Source organism: Diceros bicornis, chromosome 37 (assembly GCF_020826845.1).
Source record: "Diceros bicornis minor isolate mBicDic1 chromosome 37, mDicBic1.mat.cur, whole genome shotgun sequence".
In the NCBI taxonomy this organism is placed as follows: Eukaryota; Metazoa; Chordata; class Mammalia; order Perissodactyla; family Rhinocerotidae; genus Diceros; species Diceros bicornis.
Window position 1 is genome coordinate 28,115,841 of NC_080776.1, and position 18,409 is coordinate 28,134,249.

Sequence of the window (18,409 nt, forward strand, 5' to 3'; positions counted from 1 at the left end):
ACTTGCATATAGCCAAACACACCAAGATCAAAAAACAAATGGCAAACTGGGAAACATTATCTGTATTGTGTATTACAGATGAGGGGTTTTTAAGAGCCCTAATACACTGAGCAGGACAGACAACTTTAACGTGATAGAAAAGGACAAAACAACAGATAGTGCCCCGAGAAATGCAAATAGCCCTTAGACACTGAAAAGATGCTCAATCTTGTCCATCTAAAAGTATACTCAGCTACCTTTCAGAATGACAAAATCCAAGCATTTGATGGGCCTGGCAAGGCTGTGAGGAAGCTGATGGAGTGCACCTGCCCAGCACCCAGGGGAGGGGATTTGGCTGTTATGGCAAAACTACATATGCAGTTACCCTTTGACCCAGCCACCTCACTTCTAGGAAACCTATCCCAAGAAACGTGGGTAAAATAGGAAATAGCACATGCACAAGGTTTTTACTGTGACATAATTTATAACAGCAAAAGTCTGGAAGCCATCCAAATGCCCAAGAGGAGTGCTTGAATAAATTACAGCACACCTACAGAGCATCATGCCGCTGTATAAAGAAATGAGGAATGCCATATATGTAAGAGAAAACAAGGTGCAGAACAGAGTTTATGGCAAGCTATGTTTTGCTTCTATTCTCAAACCCAAACAATGGAAGGATACACTTAAGACTAAGAATCGTCACCCAGCAGCGGAGGGAGGGAACAGGGTGAAGAAACCGTCTCTGAATGTACCTTATTACACAGCTCTTTGTAATCATGGAATGTTTAAGTAATTTTTAAAAATTGAAAAAAAGAATGAAATCAAATGAACCTAGCTATGTATCAAGATGACAGCATAACCTAAACAGAGAGAAGAACTACTTAAAGTGATTTTAAAACCCACAGTCTTTCATCTTAACTAGAAGTATCAGTTTGAACTCATGCAACTTCCTATGAAACATGTCCAGAGTTCTTGGACAAACAGCTGATTTCAGATCTGTGGAAGGAAACAGTTAAGGTTAATCCACACAGCTCTCTGTGTTAGAAACTAGGAAGTGATCGAAGACACACGGTCATGTCAGAATGCTGCAAGGAGCCAAGCTAAAGGGGTTCCCACTGGCCAATGAGGCAATTTCAGCATAAAGAACGACTAATAAACACATCAAAAATTCACAAGGACACTAAAGAGATTCATGGATCACCAGTGAAGATGCCAGAGTGCCAATTTAGTCTAAAATTAAGGGGAAAAGGATCAATTTTATCTTGCACTTCCCAGTTGAACTGTTGACGGAGGAATGTTCTTCACAAGAATACCAACTAACGCAGGAGGATGGAGAGACTTAGAAAGCCATCATTTGCGACCCTCAGTGAATTTAGGCAATGATAGCAATAGATGATGATGATACAACTATTAAGCAAAAGACTGACTGGGAACTTTCTAATGGATGGATTTGGCTGAAGACACCTGAGTCTACTGATCAATCTTGGAATCAATACCAAGTACACAGCACCACCCAAAAGTTTTCTTGCCAAACAAACACACTGAACATGAAGGTAACCAAGCCCCTAGATCTAACCACCAGTTTATAGGAAATAATGATGGACAGTGGAACAAATCAAACACCTGCTTGTCCCAAATCAACAGCATTAAGAAAAGGAGAGGAAGGGCCCTGCTGAGGAATCAAAGAGGACTTGAGGCTTGACGAGCACACGCAGTGTGCGGACTTGGTAGGATACTGATTTGAACAACTAACCTGGAAAGACATCTCTGAGATAATGAGGGGAGTCCATCTATAGACTGGGTTAATATGGATATATTAAGAAATTACTAATTTTAATGAGTGAGTTAACAGCATAGTGGCTATACAAAAAAACAAAAAAGAGGGGTGCCATACTGAATTATTTACAGGTGAATAACGTGTCTGGGATTTGCTTTCAAGTAATGGGGGGGACAGGGGTATGGAGCGGGTCGGAGATGAATGCCTTCAGTGTCCCCTCCCCACCCAGTGCTCAATCACAAAATATACAAATATCTACCCACTAGTAGATAACAGCACCAGCCACAATGGGAAGCAATTTACACACGACATTTTCAACTTCCTACATTCAATGATTTAATTCTCTCAGGCTAGTGGGTTAGGGACTGCCCCAAGGCCCCAAGTGGCTGAGTGAGTGTGAGAGCTGGGATGGCACAGGGCAGTGCTCCTCCTCCCTGCTAAGCCCTGGCTCTTGACCCGGGGCCCCTCTTGTATCAGATTCCCATCTTCTAACCACCACAGAGGCTCAGTGGCAGGTGGGAAGGACTCCCATTTCTAATGAAGCCCATCTAAAGCTCTATCTGTCCTATGACTATTAATAAGATTCTCTACGTTTATCTTGGTCTTTAAGTGATGCCACTTAGGGAGAAACGCATCATAGGCTTGCTTATTTATTACAATCGTTCTCAAATAAATTCCAAGTACTGGTATCAGACTACTAAGGACTATGGAATTGGTTTAAAACAAAATTTGAACTATAATCTCTCAAGTTTGGGGCCTGAAAATGTGTACTTAACAACAAAGGTGGGGCCGGCCCCGTGGCTTGGCGGTTAAGTGCGTGCGCTCCGCTGCCAGCAGCCCGGGTTCGGATCCCGGGTGCGCACCGAGGCACCACTCCTCCAGCCATGCTGAGGCCGCGTCCCACATACAGCAACTAGAAGGATGTGCAGCTAAGACAGACAACTATGTACTGGGGCTTTGGGGGAAAGAGAAATAAATAAAAATCTTTAAAAAAAAAAAAAAAACAACAAAGGTACTCACTGATACTCGAGCTTGCATTTGGAAACACCAATCTACAACTGTGTCCTTACTATACTATCTAGCAAGCTCAGTTTCATGTTTCAAACTCTAGGATAAGCCTTTAACTTTCAGTTCATTCGCCCAAATAGGTGGCCCAGTTCTACTACTGACTTACTGGTTTTTCACTAAAAATGCCAGTAGGCTCCAAATGTTGCTGCCTACCACCGAACGATGGACCTGCCCCTCTGGTGAGAAGTGTGATGAAGTGTGAGCCATGTCTGCAGGAGCCAGCAGTGCACGGCTCGAGTGCCTCCACTCGGGAGGACCAGGCCTGGAGAACACACACCTGAGTCTGCAGTCTAGCAACAATGTCCTTCCGGGCTTTCATGACAGCATCCAGCTTCCCAGAGACCATGATGGAGAGGCCTTGGTCTTTGGCGAGAGACAGCTCCAGGTGAGCGCCGGTTCTCTGCATGATCTCAAGGCAGATCTTTGCTTGTTCACCTTCTCCAAACTGGTTCATGTCTTTATATTTTCTCTCCTCCAAGGGTACATGGAATACCTGCTCAGAAAAGGTCAAAAAGGGAAGGTTAAGAGATCAAGAAGAGAAGGAAGGAAGTTTAAGTGTCTAGGCACTGAATATATGGAGTGGAGTAGAGAATGTGAGTTCGTTCACTCACCAAGTATCACCCCCTCCCCTACACTGCTCTAAGGCCCCAAGAGAGCAATTAAGAAATAAGCAGAAAGCGCCTAAGGTCAGCAGGCTGACATCCTGGTGAAGAAGAGAACTACACCCCCACACAAATGAATAGCAAGGGAGCATCAGATAATACTAAGTGCTGTGAAGGAAGCATACAGGGAGGTGAGAAGCTAGGCAGAGGTGGGTGGAAAGGAGATATGAGGAAGGCCAGGAAGGACCTTTCTAAAGGGTCAAAGATGTAGCTGGGTATGCCGGGAGGTGAGGAAGAGTGAGTGAGGCAAAGAGGCAGATGTGGGAGCACCTGAGCATGAGGGGGCGGGCTCCAGGAGGCAGAAAGGAAGGGGCCAGATCCCCCAGCCCACCCTGCAGTAAGATGAGAAGCAATGAAGGGTTTTAAGTAGGACACGTTCTGACTGATGACTCAGGGTCACTCCAGCTGCTCTGTGGAAAAGGGACTGCGCAGAGGCATGGGTGGAAGCAGGAGGAACCAAATGACTCCTGGTTTGGGGCCTAAACCACTAAGTAGAACATGGTGCATTTAACAAAATCAGGAAGATTGGGGAGGAACCTGTTCTGTCTCAGACACCCACTAGAAACATGGAAAGATCCAGGATGCAGTCAGTTATGAGCCTCAGGTTCAAGGAAGGGCACTTCTTAGCACATGGGTGGTAATCACAAGCACGACCTGACATGAGTTCACATAAAGAGAAGTGCTGAGCCCGCCAAGATCCCAAGTTCAAGTAGCAGAGTGATGAGCTAGTGAAGTCAAAGAAAGCCAAGAAAATGGCATGATGGAAGCCAAATATTTGGAGAAGACTGCTTCAAGACAGTACGACAAAAAGTACGCTAGATGGACAAGTTCTTGTTGGAGTTGGTGACGTGGAAGGCAAGGGCAGTTTCAGCAGCTGGGAGCAGAGCCTGGATTGCAGCAGATTGAAAAACAAATGGGATCCATTCCTTCTGGGTGCTAGGGACACACGCTGAGCATGACGGCAGCTGTGCTCTTGGGGTGCTTCCCTGGGGGTGACTGCTGATTTAATCCCACCAAGGCCTCCCCCTTTCCATCCTCAAAGCACTCTCATTTTTGCATGTTCAGAAACCCTTCCACCACATGCCACAGCTTCCTACTTGGAGGAACAGTAAAGAAACAATGGGTTTCTACCTGAGTGATGACAGAAGCCTTGATGGGCCGGATCTTGTTACTCCAGGCGCCGGCAGGTTCCTGGGCATTTTCCAAGCAAGCTGCTTTCTCAGGGAGTGGGGGGAAGGCATCCTTGTAGGTTGGAGGGTCGCTCTCCTCTTCTGAATTTAAAGTGGCAACTGGACCGGCCAACATAGATTAAGAGGAAGCACACTGCTTTTACTATTAGATGAAAAAACCCTCGGAGGTTTTAATGTCAAAAAAAAAAAAAAAAAAAAAAGACACTAACGGTTGAGTGGGAAAGGGCCCCAGGAGGTCATCAGGCCCAGCACCCTCAGGTTTAGCAGGTTACTGGGAGAGGCTGGACTCTGACCCTGATGGTGACGCCCCCTGCCCTTCTGCACAGCCTCCCCCATTAAGGGTCAGCTCAGACACCAGGTGCCGCACTCCTCCCCTAACGGGGTAAGCCCCTTGAAGGCAGGCCTTGCCACAGCGATTTTTAAGCCCTTAAGCGCCTCCTAATCCTGTATTAAAAAAAAAAAAAACTCAACTATGACATTGCCTGGCACAGAGCTGGCCCTTAAACTTGCAGAACAAAGTAATGTTGCTGCCCAGTACTGCCTGTGAGAACTCCCTTTCAGGCAAACTCCAGCTGATTTCCTACTGTCATGTACAATGTTGAAAATAACTCTTGTGGGAATGCCATCTCTGATGCCCCCCACCCTCTGCAGGGAGCAAGCCTTGTGGAAACTAGGTCCCCTCATCATGAATCACTTCTGTCCTCCAAAGAGCCCTGATCATTCACGTTTTTGTCCATGAACCACAGCTCCATAAAAGCAGGAGCGTGACTGTTTTGGATCACCCCAAAAACCCAGGGCCGAGTGTGTGTGCCACAGTGTGTGGCAATGGCAGAGCCCAATAAACCCACTGTGAGTGGATATGCACACAAAGCAGGGGGTGACCTCTGGAAACAGACAGGCCTGCATCCGACTCCAGGTTCATCACTTCCAGCCATGTGGCTGTGCCATCCCTGGATGCGCATAAAGACTCAGTGCTGACAAGCAATTGGATTCTGTCAGCGCCTAGTGGCCCTCATTGAGAAACGGAAAAAATGCAGACCCCACAGGACTGCCAGATCAGGTGGAAAGATGGAGTCCTGCAGGCACTCAAAATCCAGGAAGCAGCAGCATCTAGTCCTGACTGCCCTAGAAATGAGCACTTGAAACATGGCCAGTGTGACTGAGGAACCCAATTTTTAATTTTAAACTTAAGAACTGATACTCAATTCAGTTATTAGAAAACAAGAGTATCTGGAACAACTCGGAGTAGAACAATTTACTCTTTCAACTGAAAATTTAGCATTTAAATCGAGTTGTCCTGTAGTTGTAAAAACATACCAGATTTTGAAGAGGAAAAAAAGAACGTAAAATACTAGTTTTTATTTCTACATTAAAGATATATTGAAATGACAATGTTTTAGACATATTCTATTTCTATTGTGCAGCACTCTCAATCTTGGCCAGTTGCCTTGGAGAACTCAGAAGCCAGGGTCCAGCCTTTGTCCTCAAAGTGGGCTCCTGACAGTGCTCTGGGATGCTTCACAGCCCAGAATTAGTTCAACACAACTGGGGAACAGCAATTTTGAAAAAGAATCCCATTCATTACCAATAGTCAAATTCACTGGTTTTCCAGAAAGTCGTCCAAATTTTAAATCTTACTGTATCCAGATTTGTCTATTACTCCTGGCCAATTCTACCCTGCACACAAGGGTAGTACAAAACAGAGCTCACAAACGGGTAGGCCTTACCCAACAACTACAGGGCCAAAAGGTACTCCTAGAAAGGGCACAAGATCAGACAAGGTTTTGGATGGAGAGGTGTCTCCGAGTTTACAAGAAGAGATGTTAGGGGCTGTCACCTTTGATCTGTTGCGGAACCAGCCCACTTCGGTGTTCAGCAAAGCTCTCTTGGGTCAAAACTGCAACGGAGCTCATGGTTGATCTCGCGCCTACACACAATCCGGGTGAGCCACTGAAGCAGGAGGGAAGGAGTCAGCAGAGAAAGGCAAGGTACACCAGCTCTCAGCTACTTATGAGATTGTTAAGCCGAGAGTTTTAGCCAAGGGTTTAATTCTCTTTTAGCAGCAAACTACACCTTATTTTTCTCACTTACAACCTCTGATGTAAGGTGATACCCAAACACTCATCAAGTGATGAAAAGACAAAATCCAAGTAAAGGAGGGTCCTTGGACGACTGTCCCCTCAAAAGGTGCCCTGTAACTGAGGAGAGATGGAGGCTCCAGCTGAGAGGTTCAGAACCAGGATGACCAGGAGCCGCAGAGACACAGCACCCCCTCCTCACCAGGGGCCTCAGACACAGTCTGCACCCCACCTCTCTCCACCCACAGGGGCCAGGTGGAACCTACCAGACGTCTAACCCACCTCAGACACACATCAACATCTGGATGGTTCTCCTAACAACTATCGCAGTGTTTTGTTCATTTGTTCGTTTACATGCTTCTTGATGCTTGATGCTTATGAAATGTATCACATGAAAGTTGCTACAAAAAGCCAATCAAACAGCATTGGCAAGGATCTCATCCAGGGCTCAGTGAACTGAACAGTCTCACAATGCTGACTGGCCCCTGGCGGGAAGAGCACCCTCACCCAGTTCCGTGGCAACAATGTAACAGCAGGGAACCAAAGGGTGGGGCCGTGAAGTGCCTCAGACAAGTGCTCATTGGTTACTCTCAGACAGCCTGTCTCTCCCAGGTGTGGAACGGGACTTGCAGCTGGTTCCTCAGTTCAGGGCAGGAGGCATGCAGCATGGCTCCAGATCCCACTCCTGAGTGCCACTATACTCAGTGGGACTCTAGCTTTGAGAGCCACAGCTCCCTTATTTGGAAAACAGGGCTCACTTAGCAATGAGGCAGGGTTGTTAGCTTCTATCCCTATGACTCGAGGTGAGCTCCATGCTACTACGATGAGAAAGAACCCACTCTCTTCACACCAAGTGTCTTCTTATACCACCTTGGCAAAAAAAGTTTAAGAGGGCCAAGTAATTTGATAAGAGTAAGGTTTTGCATAATTTTTACATCTCAGTAAGACCTCTCCTCAAGTTCAAAAAAATTAAGATCTGCATTCCTAAAGAGAAAGTCCAAATTCAGATAATCCTGAGCAAAAATAATTTACATTTAAGAAAAAAAGATTAAATTAGATGGAAGCCAGATGACACATGTGAAGAACACATGTGTACACACTGCTCATGTTGGGAGGTACAGCTATAGCGATTCTCTCTGAAGAACCACTAGAAACTTAGGGATGAAACATAATGAAAGAAGGTACACACACGCCCCGGGGGACAGAAAGCCTTCAGACAGGACAAACTTACCAGCAAAACGGTCAGTAGCCAGAAAGTCCGTCCTGAAGCCGCCTCTGTCAGCCTGCCAGCTTTTGCTGGTGTGGGACAGAAAGAGAGAGGGAACAAGGAGAAAAGTTACTTATCTGCATTTTACAACACAGATCCTTTTACCTCCCAACCAGAAAAATATCAAAATATCATTTACACTTTTGGTTACTAGTATCAATACTAAGGCAAATTTCTTGGGGGGAAAAAATGGAAGCTCTGCCCTTAGGCCATTAGCTTCAAACAAAACATATTACAGTAAAACCTGAACAGTCTACAACTTTTAGAGGGCAACTTTTTTAGGCACCTGAGGGAGGACCTGCTCTCTTAAATGCCTTTTTTTTTTTTTTTTTGGTGAGGAAGACTGGCTCTGAGCTAACATCCATTGCCAATCCTCTTTTTGCAGAGGAAAATTAGCTCTGAGCTAACATCTGTGCCCACCTTCCTCCATTTTATATATGGGACATTGCCATAGCATGGCTTGATAAGCGGTGCGTAGGTCCATGCCCGGGATCTGAACCCACAAACCCTGGGCTGCCAAAGCAGAGCACATGAACTTAACCACTACGCCACCAGGCCGGCCCCCAAAATTTTTTAATTTAACCATTTTGAAGTAAAATCCTCACAAAATCGGTGGTTTGTTCTCCTGCATGGTTGACTAATTTTTCCTATACTCCTCTTTTCTGACTGCTGAACCAGAAGGAAAAAGGTTCTGTGATATTGTGTTAACAATAGAGAATCAAATGTGGACCTTGGGGGCTCCTGAGCTTTTTAGGGTGACTGAGAGCTACTGTCTTTAAGAATTCTCGTGTATTTTGCAGTTACTATGTTCTTCGTGCTGTTATCCTATAAAAGTCCTTCGGTGCCTTCTAATTCACTGGGGATTTACACACCAGGCCATAAAATAGCAGGGTTGGAAGGAATCTTCAAAGGCCGTCTGGGGAGGACCAAGAACTACTCAGTGAAGTAAGAGGGTGTGGGTCACCTTGCCTTGGGGGACATCAGGATAGCAAGGCTGCCAGGTACCTGCCGCTTTACATAAAATACCACATGTCCCCGATAAGGTACGATAAGGTAGACTGCATGACAGGTAGGGCATGTGTCTAAAATGGGAGAACCAACAACAGTAACAACAACTTTCTGCCTAATTGGAGAATAACACCCCAAAATTCTTGCCCATAGTACGCACAGTTCAGGAGCTAGGAAGACAGTTCCTGGCAGTCAGGGGTGCATCAACAGACTCTACATTTAAAGGGTCTCACGGTCTCAGCCAGGGACATGGACCAGTGGCATTTCAGAATTTTTAAAAATCTCTAAATGCAGGGCTTGAGGCACTCGGGGAAAGTACTACAAGCAAGAAGTCTCTCTGGGGCCCCAGTCCCAACAGATACATGGATGCACCCTGAGACGAAGGAGGAAAGGAGGAGACAAAAGGATCAAGACTATTTTATTTAAGAATATATCTTCAACAATTCTAATCTGCAAGTTTTAAAGATTAAGGCAAGGAAGAAAGAAAACCTTTCCATGAAATCTAAGTATGGAAGTAGCACACGCACCCATTGGGTTTGTAAAAAGGTGTAAAAAGTGAGCACTCCTTGGATTCCAAGCATCCAGCCAGTCTACACTTAGCCAGTCTAGGGGCAAGATGGAAGTGTTCCAGATCAAAGCACCGATGGTGAAGCCAGGACCCAGGCATCTACCCTGCCCTCTCCTCACTCAGATAGCCCACTCAGGCTGCACACGCTCTTGCCTGCTGACCTTCCACCTGAATAGCCTCCCACTCCAGGTCATCCCAGGCGCCAATGTCACTTCTTAAAATCCAGTGACATCTACCCCTTAACAAGCCAGGTTCACCCACATGACCATGACTATGCCCACAACCTCTTCTCTGCACTCTCACAGCCAGTCCTCCTGCTTTCCTGGACAGGGCAAGTCTTCAGTGCCCAGTGACAGCCACAGAACAAGCCTGTGAAGTGCAGTCACTCGCCACGTCTGCTCCAGCCACAGATCTGCGACAGGCTAATCCCCACTCTGCACCTGGTGTCACACACAAGACAAGATACATTCCTGAAGGTCTCCTCTGAGACAGCTCACACACTTCTCAGAAGTCAATTCCAGCTAGCCCTTCTATTGAACTCCTTGGTCCAAGTGGCTCAAGCGAGGGCTATCAACCTGCTAACATGTCAGAGGAAGAACCTGTTGAAGAACCTTTAACACCCCCACATGCACACAGGCCCTCGGGCAGCTGAGGAAGGAATAGACCTCCAAAAAACTTCAGACTGGTTTGACAGGATACACTGGGTCTCTAGTCTCCAGATTTCAAATGGCAGTTTGTCACAGCTGGAAACCAACGGATCACAACAAGCAACAGATTTAACATCTAGTGTTTTGATATCAGACAAGGTTGTTTTTCTTATAAACTTCTCAAAAGCCCATCTTAAAGAATCCATTTTAAACGCGTATCTGATGAGCCACATGTAAATATGCACCTCAGCCCCACCCGAGGCTCTGGGCTAAGATTTTATAGAAGGCCAGTCTCAGCCCTCCTCCCGTGCTCCCAGCCCAACTGTCTACCTGCCACTAGTTGAACAAAGCAGCACCTAAAAAACTGTTCCCCACAGCTCTATGCCCACCCTGACCTGCCACCTACCCACTGGCTCTTGCTGCGCCTTCAGACAACACCCAACAGGCTTATTCTTGCTCCACGGAGATCTTTCAACAACCTCACACAGCCATCAGGGCTGGGTGTGCTCCCCACCCTAGCTCCTGCACTTACTATCTTAATTTCCCGGGAGACCTTAGATAGGCCCTGTTATCAAACAACAGAGGCCAAACACTTGCTATCGAAGTTCCTCACTTGACCTAATAATACTGCTCAAATCAGGATTGAAAGGGATCTCAGACATCCTCTATTGCAACCATTGAATGCCACCAGGGACAGGAACTGCATGGCCTTCCAAGGGAGGCCACCCTCCACCTCTGCATAGCTGTTGGAATAGTCTGCCTTATGTTGTGCCAAAATCTACAACTTCTTTCCCCTTCTAGCCAGAGAGAACAAGTCCGCTCTTTCCTACCAGACTCCTTCAGATACTTGAAGCCCTTTCTCCCACCTCCTTCAGTTATTCCCAAGATGACCTCAGGCCCTTCATCATTTTGGTTGCTCTCAACTACCTTCCCCACATGAAGCATTCAAGTCCACCCAACACAAATCTCAAACTATTCTCCACTTGGATTTTAAATCTTCTCAGAGTGTAAAGATGACTTTAAGTCTTCTCAGAGTGTAAATGTCCACAACAAAAAAAGTCACATCTCAAACTATAACTACACAGCAAACAGAACTAGAACAAAAGGAAGCAGAGTAGAGAGAAGCCAAGATTCTTCTCTTCCACCCCAGGGAACTGTCAAGCACTCCTGACTTGGGAGAAATGTGAAGTTAGACATATGTGGATTACATCTGAAACTCAGTCCCAACAAATGCACAACAGAAGAGTCTAAAAGCAGAATTTTACTTTTTTGCTTCTAGCATAAGTTGATTCCTGTGTGATGTTCTGCCAATTACATATTCAAAAGGAAAAGTCTTCGCAAAGAGAATTCATGAGTAACAGGCCAGAAAGAATTTTATCTCGGCCAACTAATGAGAATCTCAGTACCTTACGAACTAGACAGGACTGGAGATAGAGGGCATCAAAAAACTCCAGCTGAAACCCAGGATTTCTCCCCCTCTTCTTCCAAAATTAAATTTACTTTTATCCTCACAGCAAGCTTGTAAGGGAAATTTTCTTCAAAGTACTTCTCAAGACCCATAAACCAAATTTGAGAATAAAAATGTAAATTCCCAATCGGCTGAAAGACCACAAAGCATAAATCTAGGAAGGTCCATCGCAGAGGACCGGACGGCTGGTGAGCAAGGGGCGCGCATTTGCGCCTTCCACCAACTTCTGAAGTCGGCACTCATCCCGCAGGAGGAACTCTCGCAGATGCCACCTCAGCAGGCCCTCCCACAGGCCACGCGAGCCCGCGGGCGGGGACAAGCTTAAAGGGGCAGGAACGCGCTCGGCCTCCCCGCCTTTCATCCAAATTGGGTACTTTTCCGTAATGTATTTTTCGTCCGGGACCCTGGGGCACATCCAAGTTGCGCTCCAGCCCCCAACGGGCGGCAGGGCCCGGCTCCGACCACGCAGGCGGGTAGCAGGTGGAGGTGCGCCCGGGCCAGCCAGGCCCCCTCCGCTGCCCCCGCCAGCCAGTCGGCACTACCTTGCTGGACAGACACCGTGCCCCCACTACCGACTCCGAGCTGGGGGAGGGGTGAGCCTGAGGGGGAGGGGGCAGCGGCCTCCGCCAACGTCACCAACCTGGGCCCAGGTCGGCCGCCCCTCCCCCATGCCGGGACTAGGGGGGCGCAGGGGGAGCGGGACCAGGGGTGGGAGGCTGCCACCACGGGGCGGGAGAGGGGCTGGCGCCGCGGGACTCGGGAAAGTTTCTCACTCTCGGCGTGCCAGCGCCGCGGCCCATGCGCAGTGGTGACACGTAGCCGGCCCCGCCACCCACCGGCAGCCGGGCCGGGGAAGAGGGGGCGCCCACGGCCGGGGGTTGGGGGGGGATGGGACGGAGGGCTGCCTTGGCCCCCTCCCCCGCCCCGCGCTCTACGTCCGCAGCCCCGCGCCCTCGCCGCCACAACTTCCCGGCGCAGCCCCCCGCCCGGCTCCTCCGGGCCCGCGCCCAACCCCGGCCCCCTGGGCCCCCGCGGCAACCCCCCCCACCCTCCCCGCCCGCCCGCTCGCTCACTCGCTCACTCGCTCACTCCGCGTCGTCCTGCCTGCTGCTCACTCGCCGCCCGCCTCGCGGGAGAAGCCGGCCCTCCGCTCCGAGGCCGGCGCCCGGGCCCCCGCGGCTATATAGGGCGGTGGCTCCAATCCCACCGAGACACGTCAGACCGCGGCTGCCCCGCCCGCCGCCGCCCGCCCCGCCCCCGCGCCGCCCGCCCCGGGGTCCCCACTCGCGGCGCCCCCGCCCAGGAGAAGCACCCGAGAAGTCCAACTCCCGACGAACTCTGCAGCCTCTTACGCGGAGGGAAGGTCGGGGAGTCAGGAAATTAATCACCACCTCCAGAAAGCAGGGGGCAGCCCCGCACGCGCCGCGCCCGAGAAACGGGGCAGGAAGGACTGCGGCTCTGCAAGCGGAGGTCACCAGTAATACTGCCTCTCCACTGAAAAAAGAAAACAAGAAACCTCGAAGACAACGCAAAGGAAATTAACTGTTGGCCCCAACCACTCGTAACTTCCAACAGCTGGATGACAAGCTGGCTTTAGCCTAACAAAACTCCCATGGGAACATACCCCATGCCCCCAAAGTTTGGACCACAGATTTTCACTCCCTCATCGCCTGTGGTTCTGTTCCTTTTCTCCCTTACTTCTCTAATATATCCCTCCTCTGTTCCTTGGCTACCAGCTTAACTCCCTTCACAAATGTAGAACCCCTTTCCTTTAAAGAGTGCATTATCTCCAGTCATATAGCAAGAATTGGTGTGCCTACTATGTGCCTGGCCCTGGAGATTCAGGAATGAGCAGGACAGAATCCCTACCCTCAGGGGGCTCCCACCCTTGTGGGTGAGAATCACAAATCAGGTCTGCATCCACCGTGTAATAGGTGATAGCTGGCGGTTTCTTTTTTATTAAGGGCACAGGCCTAGTGGAGGAATCTGTGGAGATGGCAGTTTGTACCTCTGATTAAGTGGCATATGAGCAGAATCCTGCATGAAGTATGGGAGGGCACCATGGATACTTGGAGATGGGACCATCCCACACAGGGTGAGAGGCAGGGGCATATCTGGCACTGAGAGAAGAGCGAGGTCAGGTTAGACAGAAAGCCCAGGGCTAGGTCAGCACAGCCTGTATCAGGATAGAGGTGCTGCTTGGGATGATGGGAGGCTCGTGGAGACTTTCGGGCGGCAGAAGGCATGACCAGATGTATTTTTTTAGTGGAACACTGTCAAAGTATACAGAGAAGGGATGGAGAGGGTAAAGGCTACTGCAGTTGTTCAGTCTGAAGATGACAATGGCTCTCCACTATGGTTGGCAATGGAAGATGAACCAAGTGGCCAGATTTGGGAGGTGGCACCAAAAAGTTCCTTATTAACAGGACACAAAACATGATAGAAGTCAAGAATGGCAGGGAGGTTCTTGGCTGCCCACACTGAGGTGGGGAGACTGAAGGAAGCCTAGATCAGTAAGGGCAGACGTGATGCAAAAACTGTCAGGAGTTCATGTTGGGGACATGACGTCTGAGATGCCCACTGGATGGCCAAGTAGGGATGTCAAGTAGGGGAGAAGCTCAGCACAGCTGGCAGAAGGCCAGAGCACTGCAAGACATCACTGGGGGAGAGAAACCACAGAAGGCAGAGAACACTCTGCCACATGGAGCCAAGGACGACGTTGTCAAAGCAGTGCTCTACGTCACTAGGATGGTACCTGGGCAGGTGGCACCTCCTTAGACTTGGAAGAACCTCTTTAGGCACCAGAGAACTCTTCAGTACCCCTTCCTGTGTTATTACTGTGGTTTGTAGGTAGTCTTTCCACAGGGATTAACCAACCAGCAACTCAGACAAGTGTGTTTTATTGTTTTTTGTTTTTGAGGGCTGAGCACTGTGGAGGGGGGGATGAGGAAGAAGGAAAAGGGCAGTGATTCTGGAACAGTCGGCAGGTCCGCTGTCAAGGAACTTCCAATGAGGCTAGGAAGTGAACGCAGGCAGAAACTCACAGAGTAGCTGGTACACAGGAGGCTTTAAAAGAGTTGGTTAACAAATATCTAATTAAGAAAAGATGTTTAATCAAATGTTAAATTTGTGCTACAAATCATCCCAGGATGCTTCTGTGCTGATAATTATGACCAGCTTTTCTTCCCAGCAAGCTTTAGTGCATTGAAACTAATAGTTTGTAGAGGCATCTTGAGATGTCTGGTCACACCAAATGAAGTGCAAACCCCTTATGGCTGCCTTTGTCAAAAGGTGAACATCAGTCTGTGACATTTTGGTTTTCAGCCGTCAAGGGGACAGGGGAGACGCTTTGGGCCTGCTTAAGGTAAAAGGTTAAAACAAACACCCCCCCCCCATTAAAGCCTTGACTCCCAAAAGGACTAACCCTCAAAAGAAGGAAGACCTTAGGAGGCAGCACCTCTTGAGTACCAATAACCATGGACTAGTAGTACTCAATAAAGGTTTAGGGCTCAAATTCCTACAACCCCATTTGTCCAAGAACCCCTAGCCCAAACCTAGAAATTAAGAAAACAGAAAGCAGTCCCACTCAGGAGGAAATAAAGCTCACATCAGGCTGCAAAGGATATCCACAGATCTACCACACTATAGAGAGGTTAAAAGTCCAAAATTCAAAAAATAAGAAAATTGAAATAAAGACTCAAGAATTTCAGATGACAGAACAATCACATTGAGACTATAAAAAACTCAGTGATTAGAGACATAAGACATAAAGATGATATTAAAAAAAATTCAAGAGATGGAACAAATGAAAGAGGTTGAGAACCACAGATAAGAGGATAAGGAAGTCCAACATAGGCCTAATAAGAGTTCCAGAAGAAAAATACAAAACACAGAAAATATTGGAAAAATAGTGAAGAAAATTCTAGAATGTAAAGAAACAACATTCCTCTCCCCTCCCCAAAAGAGAACAGGTGGCTAGCAAGATCATTTAAATTAATCCACACCAAAACACACTATAGTGAAACCTCGGAATACCAAAGACGAAAGTAAACCTTAAAAGCAACTAGAGAGAGAAGACAGGTTACCTGTAGAGGAACACCACAAGATGGAGGGCTGACCACTTAGAGCACAATGCTGCCCAGAGGACAATGAAATAACACCTGTCAGTTATGCTGAAGGAAGTAACTGTCACTTAAGAATTCTTTATCTCTTTTAAGAATGAGAATGAAAGAGGCACATTGGGCCAAAGATAAAGCCAATTACTATCAATAGGTAACTGCTGAAACAACCACTAAAGGACTGATTTCAGCAGTAAGAAAACAAAAGCCAGAGTCTTGCAAGAAAGAATATCGAGATCAAGAAACCAGTTACCCAGATAAAGTGAAACAAGCACTGATTATATGTTAATAATAACAATAAAATCTGGAGGAAGTTAAAATATAAAATTAAAATCCTAGGCAGCAATACAATATAAGACGGGAAGGGGAAGCTGCAGTTACAATATTTTAAGATCATTCTATTATTTGAGGAAAGGTTACAGATATTGATTTTAGCCCTTGTTAGACGAATGACAAAAATTTAATCTAGTAAAAACAGAAAAAGTTTCTAACTTTCAAACCAAAAACCAAACTCTCATTCAAATGGAAGTTACTGGCAATGTTCTAGATCTTGGATTAGGTAGTAGGTTGAGAGGTAATCACTACAATTCACATTATTACTTACTGGTTACATTCTTTTGTATTACTAATTATTAAATAAAAGAGAGAAAAACGAAAATAGAGTAGGAAGCCAGAGACGTAAAACAGAAGCAATGAAAGACCAAATACAACACCAGATACAATGGAAGAAATGATCCAAATGCGGCAATAATCTAATGTGAATACACTAAACTGGCCAATTACCAAATTCAGCTATAAGCTATTTAAGAGTTCTAAACCATGAGGACACAGAAGTTGATAGTAAGGGGATGGAAGTAGTACTCCAGGCAAATAGTAACCAAATGAAAGCTGGGCTAGCTATATTATTTTCAGATAAAATAAACTGTAGGATAAGAAGCATTATTAAGAACAAAGAAGGTCAAGAATAAAAAATTCAATCAACTCTGATTATGTATCTAATAACACAGCCACAAAATACATAAAATAAAAACAGAAAGTAAGTAGAAGTTGATATATCCAAGATTACAGAGGAAAACTGACTCCAACTCTTTTGGCAACATAGATTATAGAAACTAAAAATGTACAGAAAATTAAAACAACATAATTAATAAACCTAACTTTAATAATTTATACAATCCTTTGCCAAATGATTAAAAATGACATGTTCTTTTCAAGCATACAACTTTCATAAAAATTGGCCAGCAGCTAAGGCAGAAAAGGGCAAAGAATTAATATTATAACAGTAATATTCTCTGACCATAACACAATCAATTAAAAGTCAACTCAAAATTTTAAGCCTGAAAATTTAAGAACTTGCCCCTAAATAACTCATAGGTGAAAGAAGAAACCTGAAAATATTTAGAACTGAACAATAAAGCAGTTATACGTCCAAACGTGTTGAATGAACACAGAGTGTTACTTGGAGACAAGTTTATAACCTTAAGCTATCATATTAGTGGACAAGAAAAAGTAAAAATTAGTTAATCATCCTCTCCTGAAATCAGAAAAACAATGGGATAAAGCTAAAGAAAGCAGAAAGAAGATAAGAAATTAATGAATTCAAAGACATATAGTAGAGGGAATAAACAACCGACAGCTGAGTCTTTAAAAAAGACCAGTTACATCTCTGGCAAAAATGATCACTGAATAAAAGAACAGGTATAAATAAGCAATATTAAGAATTCAAAGGGGGTCAAAAACTACAGCTACAATAGAGACTGAAAAATCATACGAGAATTCTATTAAGAAAGTATTATCAAAAACTTGAAAACAGATTAAATAGGCAATTTCTAAAAAAATAAGTTACCCAAATGGATTCTGTTAGAAATGGAAAGTTTAAATCACCATCCTTCTCCAATCTTCAAAGAAACAAATACAAAAATCAAAACAAAACGGCAGGCCCAGAAGCTTTTGTATAGAAGCCCTGAGAGATTATCTTCCCAACTCACTCACAAGCTAGGAAACTTGAAGACCTCCCAGAAAAGCTTAAGAGGAGAAAAGAACATGTGAATTTCACCTCAGTACTTAAAAGCAAAAGCCTAAAATAATCTAGCAAACTGATCCAGAAATGTAAAAACAAATAATATATAACTCAAGTTTATTCCAATAATGCAAGGTGGTACAATATTAGAAAAATAAAGTAATTCACCACATTATTAGCACCAGGGCAAGAATGATTTGATCACCTCAAAACATTCAAATAAAGAATCTGATACAATTCACCCATTCCTGATAAAAACTAGGACTACAAGGACACTTCCCTAATTAGATGTTGGGTGCCTACCAAAAGCCCTTACTGACAGGTTGCACGGTGCTACTGAGCATTATTGTATCGAACCTACACTAGAGATTCTAGCCAGAGCAGTAAGGCAAGAAAAAGAAACATATAAGGATTGGAAACAAAACGAAACCACCAGTATTCACAGACGACACATCCTACAACTGTTCAAGTACAAGATTCAGGAGAATCTATGGATGCACTATGAGAACTAAGAGTTTTCTGGAAACAAGGTCAGTATACAACATAATTATGTTCCAAA

General features: G+C 45.9%; 1 protein-coding gene across 3 annotated transcripts in view; it reads right to left on the reverse strand.

Moving 5' to 3' along the window:
- Positions 1 to 18,409, reverse strand: part of HDLBP (high density lipoprotein binding protein) — a 74,005-nt gene that overhangs the window by 29,806 nt on the left and 25,790 nt on the right. For 2 of the 3 annotated variants that reach the window (XR_009217069.1, XM_058533368.1), the window contains exons 2-5: positions 7,986 to 8,050; positions 6,514 to 6,626; positions 4,618 to 4,775; positions 3,102 to 3,317 (exon numbers count right to left, since the gene is read on the reverse strand). Coding sequence is in view for 1 of the 3 variants with exons in the window: in XM_058533368.1 (XP_058389351.1) it covers positions 3,102 to 3,317; positions 4,618 to 4,775; positions 6,514 to 6,589 (450 nt within the window). In the remaining 2 variants the exon portion in view is untranslated. Of the gene's footprint in view, positions 1 to 3,101; positions 3,318 to 4,617; positions 4,776 to 6,513; positions 6,627 to 7,985; positions 8,051 to 12,793; positions 12,813 to 18,409 lie in introns of those variants that run through there. The other variant, XR_009217070.1, reaches the window with a different exon arrangement.